Below are 11,172 nucleotides of genomic sequence, written 5' to 3'. Positions count from 1 at the left end.
ATCAGAAGATTTTTACTACATTAATTGCACAAGACAAAAGAAAAAGAATGGCTTCAGGAAGATTACGGGCTGGTAGATGGTAGCCAGCTGAAAGAAAATAGGATGGGTACATTCTGGAAAGATGACATGATGAAACAGGTGTGCAGCAGCTCTCACCTGTTTCTCATCAGTACAGGTGAGCAAACCTGCAATTCAACAGAACCTTTGGAGAATCCAAAGGAAAATCCTAAAAAGTCAAATGAGACTCAAACAAAAGCACAAAAGTCTTCAATTCACCAAAATGCACAAAAAATACAGAAAAAATGTTCAATAAAATAAAATGCAAGCTTTGTCAGTTAGTGATCACATGACATATTGTCCAGTGAGAGTAAAGTAGTGACCTGATTAGGCCTGAAGCAGAAGAGACTTCAGAAATCCTTCTCAGTTGATTTTAAAAATAAAAACTTTTAGTTAACCGAAGCACAGTAGTGGACTGGACTGTAACGTCACAATGACTTTTTTTTTTTACACTGCAATAAGCTACCCATGAGACCTGCAGGTCTCGCAAACAATATTCAAACGGCTCCAAACTCTGCGTATTGCTGTGAAAGATCCCTTTATAGCAGCTGGAGAAGCTGAGATGAGCAGGTGGCTGGAGAGGGAGGGAAGATGTGGCCTGAATGAGCTTTCTGTTTTCTGAAATTCAAACGCTTTTCTGTCTGTCAGAGGGAGAGTCACAGAATGACGCATGTCTCTTTCTTTACACTTAGAGTTAATGGTCACAGCGCTTCACTCCCTTCTGTCTGCCACAAGTGGAGAAATAACAGAATACTACCGTCAGGGCAGGATGAATATCCAGAGGATATGCGTCGTCATTCATTTTGCGAGTGTTGAAACGCTGCCTCATCCTTTAGCCCACTAGACATTTCTCTCCACCCAGCTGCCTTTTTGTTTTGTCTCGTTATATTAAATCTCCTCCGGTTATCTTTTTGAGTTTTACTCTCTAAACAGCTGTGTCATACAAATCTATTTTAATCATTTCTAAATAGCATACAGTGACTGTGCCGAATAACAAAGAAAGCGAAAATACAACTGGAGTCCCAGTTGACAGGGGGTGCAACCACAAAGAGATGCAGTTAAGGACTTTATGCAGATTAATAGGATTGTAACAAAACAGAAAATGTCACGTGATTTTTGGTTGTCATATTGTTATTGCATGGGCCAGTAGCCGCTTGATGAAAGTACCAGTCCTTATCATCTACTTCCAGTTTGGAGAATATTATAGTAATGAAGCTAGAGCTCTACTGAAAAATGCATTTTAGCCCGAGCTGATTTTTTTCTGCCCATAAGATGGTAACTTGAATCCCAACGTCAATTAGATTAAGATCTGTAGCAGTTACTGAAAAATTAGGAGCCTGCTGGCCACTGTTAATGTGATGCTTCAAATGAAATTAACTTTAAAAGGTCTAAAAACATTTCAGTCAAACCTCAAACATGTAAAATCCCAATGCACATAGCTGGAGGATTGTTACTTTTACCGCCTTATTGACTGCCGGGGTTTTATTCGTTTTAGTCACGGCAAACTAATTTTATCTGAGAGTCATTATATAATTTCATTTGTTTAGCTTGATCCCCTTTAATTATGCCTACTTCAAAATGGCTCGCTTTGAAGCTTCTCCTTACCTAGCTTTGTGGCACATTATAGTAAAATGAACTGTATCGCACAGTAATGTTCAGCATTAATTGCAGGTACCTGTGACAGGACTCCAGCTCACTAAGTGTTACTCAGTAATAGCTTACTTTGGCTTTTATTGCAGATTTGTTCAAAACATTTTTGAGAGCTTGCTAATCATTTTTGAAAATATTCAGGTTATTTCCCTAGCTAACATTTTTAATGTAATAAAACCTTGAGAGGCATCTGTAACATACGATAAAATCGAGGTGACACTTTTTTCTGAGTCATAAAATGGTTGCAGTTCTAAGAATTGGCTTGTGCTAGGAAGAAAACTAATCAAAGGAACAGACAGACAGTTAGCTGGCAAAATGAAATTGTTGTTTATTTACTGATTATTCCGTGTGAAACCATCACCCATGGTATTACTAGTAAATCATTAACGAGCTGAATACTGATTTATTGTTATAGTTGGCCATAAAATTATTGAACCGCAAAATAAGTATACTGACAAAAGGTAAAATTGTTTGGATTTGAAGTTAACAACTGACAATTTAAACAGGTAAACAAGCGAAGATTAAATATAAATCCAACACAAAATTGTATAATACCCATAACAATACCTATTTGCAAATCAGGTATCTTGTTTAAAAACATCCCATCTCCCCCCGTGAGCCTTCAAACATTTGATTGATTCACTAGATAAAGAAAATTTAGAAGGTAAAAAAAAATGTCACATTATTATATTACATAATATTTTATTTATTCATATTATTTGGAGTATGGTAAGCTGCCACAGATTTTTGCAAACATCTCTTAAAGTGATGGCATTATGGACAAAAATAAGAAGATGTAAAAACATGAAGCTGTGTCCTGATCAGGAGGGTAAATAAACTCATTATGGATCACTTCAGTTTGTTGTTCTTCATGAACGAACAATGGCTTCATCACATGTAGCATCAAACAAATTATAAGAGATTTGATTATCTCTCTCAAAGTAAGTAATTTCAAAAACAATTTCCATACAATTTTAGTAACTACTCTTGAGCAAACTGCATAATTTGACACATTTAGAAGATGGGTTGAAGTACAGCCTTCCATTTAATATTAGCCTCATTTATAACCTTTTTGTGGCCAACCTCACATAATCGGTCTAAAGGGGGGAAAAATCCCGTTTTGCTCTCGTGTGCGATGCAAATATCTACATTAACGTGACAAATAGCACAAAGCAACACTGTCCTATGTTCCCCGTACAGCAAGAAGAGGCTGAAAATTGACTTTATTCTCTATGATACATGAAGATTGGAGACATAAGAGGCTCGGTGCATTTCAAAAACGTGATTTTGCAACAGCTGCTAATAGTTTTGTTACATGTAGTCAATTTATGGATTGAAATGAGGATGTAATAATAGCATCACCTTACATTTTATTTACTGTTATCTCTCCCTTATCTGTTTCCATGGTGACTGAGAATCACAGTAATAGATGATTATGCTGGAACAAACTGAGGGTAAGAATCTCAGTTATCATCTTCTTCATCAAGCAACAACTCCCGGTGATTTGTACGCAAAAGTGGTTTTAATACAAAGAGAAAAAAGAGGATTTTATTTCAACTCAGAAACTTGATACACACATGGGCGTGCTTTGGTCACGAGCAAATCATTGCATCTAGGTAGAACAACCAGATTGTACACCAAAACAAAAGAGACTAAGGAGCCAGGCATAATGAGCATACATTTCCTTGAAATGATGTCTATTTTTCCCCACTGCAAATGGTACCGCAATCAAGCTTCATTTAGAGCTTATAATGCCATTTGATGCATTAGCAAGGCATCCGCTGTGTGTAGTGGCTTGTTTTTTTTGTTGTTGTTTTTTTTGACTTACTGTCTGATGATCCAGCAACTTCCTGTAAAAATATTACTTCACTCATATGTTACTGGCCCTTCCCTTTTGTGTCACGTGAAGTGACACAAATCAAGTCATTTATTTTCCCTTCACTGCGTGCAAAACACATTAGATCGACATCAAATTACTCCTCCAGGGTGCCTAACTTTTTTCTTAACATTGAATCTGGAAGTGAACTTCAAAAGGAAACTAAAGACAAACAACTAGCAAAACTGATCGAACAGCAGAATTAACAAAGTTAATTTACAAATAGTTTAGTATTCCTACATTTGAACTGCAGTGATCGGCTTTTTGCAAAACATACAGTGAGGCGTGTGACATTGTGCTACTGAAATAAGAGCAAAATATGCAACTTAGAAATGCATCTTCATTGCCTCAAATAGTCCCTTTCCAGATGGTACAAATTACGTTTGTCATGCGCATTAATGCACATATGCTGGCTCTCGAGTGTCAGCTCATAACAAGCTGGATTTCGCTGTCATCACCTGAGACAGATTTGTGCCAGCTGTCTGAAATAATAAAATTTGGTTGCAAACAGCATTTTTAATCACCTACATGCCAAAACGTACTGTTCACAACAGCAGCTGTTATAGGATTTAAATTAAATATTTGACATAAGCTATGTTTGTGACCTTGCTTGTTTCTTAAGAGCGCTCCAGCCTTCAGAAGTTGACTTAGACACTCATGGGAGGCATGTGTGGCTGTATAACGTTTTAACAGACACATCAACACATACATTTCTACAAATACTGAAAAAAATAAGTAATATAACCTAACAAAACGGAAGAAAGGACATTTTAAGAAATATTTATAAAATGGAATACAAAAATGCAATTTCTGGTGAAGAATCAATAAGGACACCTCTTCATTTGTTCTTACTTAAAATGGCTTAAATCAAACCCAAACGTATCACATCAGGTGGGCATGATAAGAACATCATTACTCTGACTCTGCATTTTGAAAGAGGTTTGCCCTATTGTCATGTTCAAAAGCTCTGAATAATTTTGCAAGGCACTGTACATAGTAGTAATGGACATAAGAGGCCACACAAACATTTTGTCTTTATTTATGCAGAGTTTGGGGTCATTTCACCCTGATAAATAATGTTGAAACAAGATGTTTAAATACACTAAATAAGAAGACACATATCTCTTATATGTCACTGTCTGACATTGAATCAAAGCAATTTTCCTTGTTTTAAGTTAATTAGAATTAGCTAAGTGAAGTCATTTCTATTTGCTAAAAATCAAACATTGTAGTGCTTCTTTGAAGGATATCTACATTTTTATTCTGAATTTACTTTAAAGATAAAAATTGGCTTTACAAAAAAATACATAATGGACCTCTTATTTCCCAGGGGCTCTAAATGCAACAAAACAATCTTGCATTGTGATTGATAGGTGTCTTATGCGTATAACTCGAGTAAATATAGAGGACAGTTTGTATTCAGAGTCGTAAACTACATAAAACTAAATCACAAATAAATTTGTTTTCTGCAGTTGAACATACTGTAATTTCACAATGTTATGTTTTTTTTTTTTTTTTAGTTGATCCCACACACACAAAAAAGGAAATTCAGAGGGATTCTCATAGAGGTTCTTGCTGAATAACTGGCATAAAAAAAAGAAAACCTAAAGTATGATCCACACCACACAGCATAACATTGTGCTGCGGTCATGACCAAGAACTGGACATAATGTAAATCAAATAATTCAACTAAAGTCCTCCAAAACATTTTTGAAATGCCATCAGAAAGCCTGCAGATTTAACAACCAAGGCCAGTTTCAAAACTGGAAGAATGTTCAGCTGCACTGAGGAAACAAATGAAGAAATGAAGGATGAATCGAGACCGATTCGCAGTTCTGTGTCTTGGCATTTAACATTTTGAGCAGATGTACAGGTGCATCTAGGTGAACATCATTTCTGTAATTACATCAAAAAGGTGAAAATTATGGTATAAAGATATATTTTCTACACAATTACTTATTTTAGATGCATATTGGTTATTATTGCTTATAGGTAACAGATGCCCCAAAATAAACGTTTTCAAAGTAAGAAAAAAATAAATAGGTGTTAATGTCCTATGTATAAGTTCATGTACTGTATAGTTTTTACATAATACACTGTTGAAGCTCATTTTGCATTAATTGCTGCATCAATGTGATGTTGCATGGAGGTGTGTGGTTCATAGTGGTGCGGAGGGGGTTTGGGAATCACAGGCTGCTTTTAGCAACCTTCAGCTTGTCTCATCTTTGTCCTGATAATACTTAACAGCTTCATTGTGGGGTTTTACACCATGAGATAATGGGTATTAAAACAGGAATATTGCTACTTTTGTCAGTGTGGGGAATACTAAATCTTGATTGAAACCCAATTAACATTTCTATGTCTGTAGACAGAGGCCCTTAGCAAAAAGGATCAACACCGAAATCATTACCTGCTGTGGAAACCTGGATTTTGAAAGTTACACTTTTCATAATATACTGAAAGTGGTTGAAGGATGAATTCTTGTTTGTTGTAGCCATTGTGTCCGTTATAGAGCTTCATCCTCACAGCTTTTTGAAGCTCAGCAAACGCTCTACTTCTGAAGAAAGAAAAAGATCAAATGTCCTGACGTGTCCCGAGTTTTACATCCACCGATGTCACCGGGAAGGGGCGTAGAAAACTCCCCATACAGCTTCATTTCAAAGTAGATTAAACAACAGGATATAAATTTAGATGCACTTGAGTATTACTTGCACCACTTAGTTTCCAAGGTAACTGCAAGGGTATATTTAGAGAGCACAAAACTGAGAAAAAAGAAAAACGTGTTAATAATCTTGATGAAGCAATTACAATTAGTCAAAGTTAAATAGTAAAGATCAAAACACCTCATCTGCTTACAGTTGAAGGTGAGAGAATGCTCAAGAACAACCACCCAGCTCATTCAGCTCCACTTCTGACACTTGCGTCATTCAGTATTTAGTGGCATTACTGATTCATATGGTGCAGTAGAGGTTGCACTTGAGCTACTCATCAAGGGAGGTTCAGGGAAAATACAGACGTCAATGAAAAAAAAAAAAAAGTATTTCTGTGCTGGTTTTACATATTAAGCTTCTGGGCAGCAACAACTTCAGGTGTCATCATACGTAGCTTGAACTTGTAAACATGCACAATTGTAATCTGGACAATGAGATAGCTTTTTGGCATTTTTATTTTGAGCTATTAGGTAGAAGAAACAACAACCAAATCCTTATTTGACAATTATTATAATGACAGTTTAAGGACATAGCAGAAAAAGTCTGCTGATATATTGTAAAATCTCCTTTTTGGCTTTTCTCAGGACCTTTTAAAGATATTACAAACAATAAAAAAATCAATAGAAAACAAACAACAGAAACTGGCAACATCCTCAATTTTGTTCATATTGTTCAGACGAATAAACTGTTGGGCTCACCTACACCAAAAAGCCTGGAAGTCATACGTTTTTGCTGTCTTGAAGTAGAAAACAACTTTAAAACATGATGCTCAAGTCAAAATCAGTCTCAGACAAAAAGAATGCTTTCAAAAGACACATTTGAACAGAGTTTAAGAACTTTTACTTAAATATGAAAAGTAATTAATGAATGAAATCAAACCAGGATGATGACAAAAATCTGTCAATTTGGCAGCATTATGACCAAATCATCTACTGCAAAAACAAAAATGGCATTCGGTTGTTTTCCCTCAACCAAATCTTTTCCAAAATAAACTGCTTGGTTTGCAAAAGCTACCTCTGTTTCCACAAATGAATATCAGACAAATAATATAAAAAAGCATTGCAACGCAGCTCTCTGCTGGGCCACACACACGAAACTAAAGATTTCATTGGTAGCAGGAAACAGATTTGTGAAGACCAACAAACTAAAATGTTGAAGCCTCCATGTTTAGAAATTTAGAGTGAAGAGAAAATTAATGTTTTGATAAAATTGTGTGTTATCAATTAAAAAAAGTCAAATGAGAAATAGTTTAATGACACAAGCTTACTGCTTCTTAACTTCAGTGTCAACAGTAACATTGTAAATTCTGACTAATTTTAAAAATGGAGTTTGTGATGTTTATTACGATTATTGTGTCTTTTAAGATTGCCAACTTGTGTTTATGAAAACAAAATTCAATAGTTTGTAACACTATTGAAAAGTACTGATCTGTTGCAGCAGAAATGCTCATCAGCTTTGGACTTATGACTTTTTTAGGTAGTCTTTGCTAAAACACTGTTTCTGCTGTTCACTAATAACGCCACTGCAGACGTGCAAAGTGATGCACTCTAATACATACATCTTCTGCAAAAAGTCTGCTGTGAAGCTTAACATGATAATGTTTGTATCAAATAAATATAAAGACACAATGAACAGACTGGGAAATATCTTTGAAGGAATTTTACAAGGATCAGGTTTTGGTTTTTATTCCTTTTCTTAAAAAACTAGATTGCAAAGATGAGGCATGTTGTTGCCTGGCATTAATTCTCACTTGATGCAAAAGCTCAGATACTGTCACCTTTTTTTCTGTTACCAAATGGTCCGAAAGCTGTTACACATTTCAGTTCAAAGACAAACCACTTCACTGCTTCACTAGGCAACAAACTCAGATATGTGTGCAGTGTTGTGTTCACAGTAAAAAAAAATGACATGTTCATTATGAAATACAATTTTTTTTCCCATGATCATTCGAAAGCTACCTCCGTAGAGCTATCCGGAGTTTAGCAGATCGTCCACGAGGATTCTCTCTCACGTCGTCTTTTTCTGGACTGACCACTTTTCTTTTTACAGGAAACCAGTAAGAACTTTTGTTACATTCACTGTTCTCATCCACCAGTTTTTTCTTTCTGCTACATTGCTTGTTTTGGCTAAAGTGGTATCGATCCAAGTTAGACAAGTCGTGCCCCTGCAGGAAACGTTTGACCAGTCTGTCCTCCAACGAATGAAAAGTGATCACGCAGAGCCTTCCTCCGGGTTTCAGGGCGGACTGGGCCACGCAGAGCCCCTTGTGCAATTCATTCAACTCGTCGTTCACAAAGATCCGCAGGGCCTGGAACGTCTTAGTTGCAATGTGGGCACGGCGTTGAAGACGGTCTTTACGTGCGTAGAGAACGCTGGGAGGAAAAGCTCCTAAAAAGAAATAATAATAATAAAACAGTCAAAATAAGTCCATTTGGTATCAGATGGATGTGAGGAGTTTGAAGGATTTTCTTAGTGCTGTAATTTAGGACCAATTTAATCAGTTAAAAAGACATGCCAAGCGTTTGGGAATCACTTTGATGGTGTTGATTTTTGTTTTCTATTATCCATTAAAAAATATTCTGTCTCAAAGGTCAAATATTAGCATATTTCCGAGCAAAGAAATTTTAAGATCTTGAAAGTACAGAAACAGTTAAACCACAATAATGTTTCCCCATTATATTTCAAAACAGACAAGCAATTTTAAAACACACTATTCTGATATAAACACAATCTTTGAATGATGTTCTTCAGACCAGATATACATTATTGTTTAGATCCTGTCTCTTTCAAACGCTGTAAACAGATTATTTTCTTTAAAAAAAAAAAAAAACACATTCTAAAGGAAATATTCTAAATGTATAGCTGCTTACTGGAAAAACAAAAAAGGATACAGTAAGCATTTCTGCTGCAAAGATCCTGCAGGAAAAGAGAGTGAGCATCATAAGACGAAACAGGCACAGAATATTTTTCCTGACGCTCCAACAACAGTCTCTCTCTTGGAAGCAATTTTTTGATCCATGATTATGACCATAACGGCTTCTTTAAGAAAAGGAACAACCAAAATGTGAGTTGATTATAAAGCATAATCAAAGAGTAAACACCCATTCCACAGGCATTTGAGAGTGTCAAACTCTTTATAAGTAGCCTAAAACAGAGACTGGAGGCTTGCACAATTACTACATGGAATTACTAAAATGGAAGTGCCAAAGCCCATGCGTCACAGTAGCTAAAGCAACACTCCTGGTTAAAACGGAAGCAGAAATGATCTGAAAGTTGTTATATTTTTTGAATTTTTTTTTACAAGCAATCTTTGGTCATTGTTATGAATAACAAGCAAACAGGACTAGTCACAAACCATTTCAAAAACCCTGCACAGGGTGCTGGTTTGCTATGTTTCCAAGGGAGTGCTCTGAGAAAATGTTACTCCTAACTCTTCACTGCATTGATGCCTAAGTTTTATCTTCCAAACATAACATCAATGCATTGCTCTGCAATGTTTCGCTGTGCTATTGCGTTGAGCTACAAGCCCAAACACAACACAAAAGGGAAAGTCTGAAAAGTGACGGTATACCCCTTTTAAGTATTTCTCATAGATTAAACCGATTAAAGCAAAACTAACAGGCTACATGTAACACAGTGCCCAAAAATCCCAATTTACTTTAACTGCCTGTTACATGTCGACACAACATTTTATTCTTTAAGTTAAGGGGCCTCTTTTGTGCTTATATCATTCAAAGGCTATTGGTAAATGGCCAAAAACCAGGAAAGAGAAGATCTGATTGTTCTGCAGAGACTTGTCATTCCAAAACAAGTTCATGTCCAAAGAAAGCTTTGAAAGACCCTCAGGGAATCTTGGAAACTATTGCTCAAGAGCATTTAAAAAAAATTACAAGACAATCTGGCTCTTTTGAAACAAAATGTAAAGAAATGACAGATGGGTAAATACGTCTGCTCAGTACTGTATGTACACCATTCTTTCACTGAAAAAAACAACACAAATAACAGCTTGATTTATATCATTAACACAAGACTGATCGGTTCAGAGAAAATACGTCACAGCAATAAAAAAACAGCTTATTAAAGGATATAAACAAGCCAAAGTTAGGAGTGAAGAGGGAGCTGCAGTTGGACTGAGCGGCAGGTCCATTAGAGGCACTGTGTGGAGCAGATGGAGGGTGGAGATGGTGTTGTTATTGCTTATGTGTCACTAATTATGTGTCACTGTCACATTCAAGTTAAACTGTAGAATAATATAATTTGTCCTCCTGTTCGCAACAAAAAAAAATGTAAAGATGTAAAGAATTTTGCAGTTTTTATCTCCAACTAGAACAGTCACAGGAAGGAGATGTTTTCATGCAAGTTTTGAAGTCAAAACTAAAGAAAGTAAGAAACGTGTAAAGTTAATCTTGACCAACCCATGGCAACCACACACAGAAAACAAAAGAACAATTAGGCACTTACACAGATCCAAAGAGATAGAGCAACAAATAGAGAAGTGAGTGATGTGGCATTTCTCTCCTCCTGCACTGAACAGTCCAAGGTGTGACTCACACTGCACTCAATACAATGCCTGCACAGTAAGGACCAGCTCTGGTCTAGCTTAACCAAGCCATGCACTCTTTCTCTAATTCACCTTTGAAAGGTCCTGCAGGCAGCTCTATGGTGGTAGGAAGAGATTACAAAAAGAGGATATCTGCTGGTTAAGGATGAACCAAAACACGCTGAGCGTGTAACACGGAACTGCAGAATAAACCTCACACAGCTCTGTTTGCGCAGGTTTAGGCCTGTAGGTGGTTGGAATAATGTTTTGACCAAGCAACAAAAAGGAATGTGTTCTTAGATGCTACAGTAGTATATGTCAAAATATGATTTATTTTT

General features: G+C 36.3%; 1 protein-coding gene across 2 annotated transcripts in view; it reads right to left on the bottom strand.

The window, feature by feature from the left end:
• Window positions 1–495: 495 nt before the first annotated feature.
• Window positions 496–11,172, bottom strand: part of mettl15 (methyltransferase 15, mitochondrial 12S rRNA N4-cytidine) — a 66,966-nt gene continuing 56,289 nt past the window's right edge. For both annotated transcript variants that reach the window (XM_008405160.2, XM_008405161.2), the window contains one exon: window positions 496–8,682. In XM_008405160.2, coding sequence (XP_008403382.1) covers window positions 8,249–8,682 — 434 coding nt within the window. In that variant the 3' untranslated portion in view covers window positions 496–8,248. The remainder of the gene's footprint in view (window positions 8,683–11,172) is intronic.

Source organism: Poecilia reticulata, linkage group LG3, assembly GCF_000633615.1.
Source record: "Poecilia reticulata strain Guanapo linkage group LG3, Guppy_female_1.0+MT, whole genome shotgun sequence".
Classification (NCBI taxonomy): Eukaryota; Metazoa; Chordata; class Actinopteri; order Cyprinodontiformes; family Poeciliidae; genus Poecilia; species Poecilia reticulata.
This window is presented reverse-complemented; position numbering and strand designations above follow the sequence as displayed.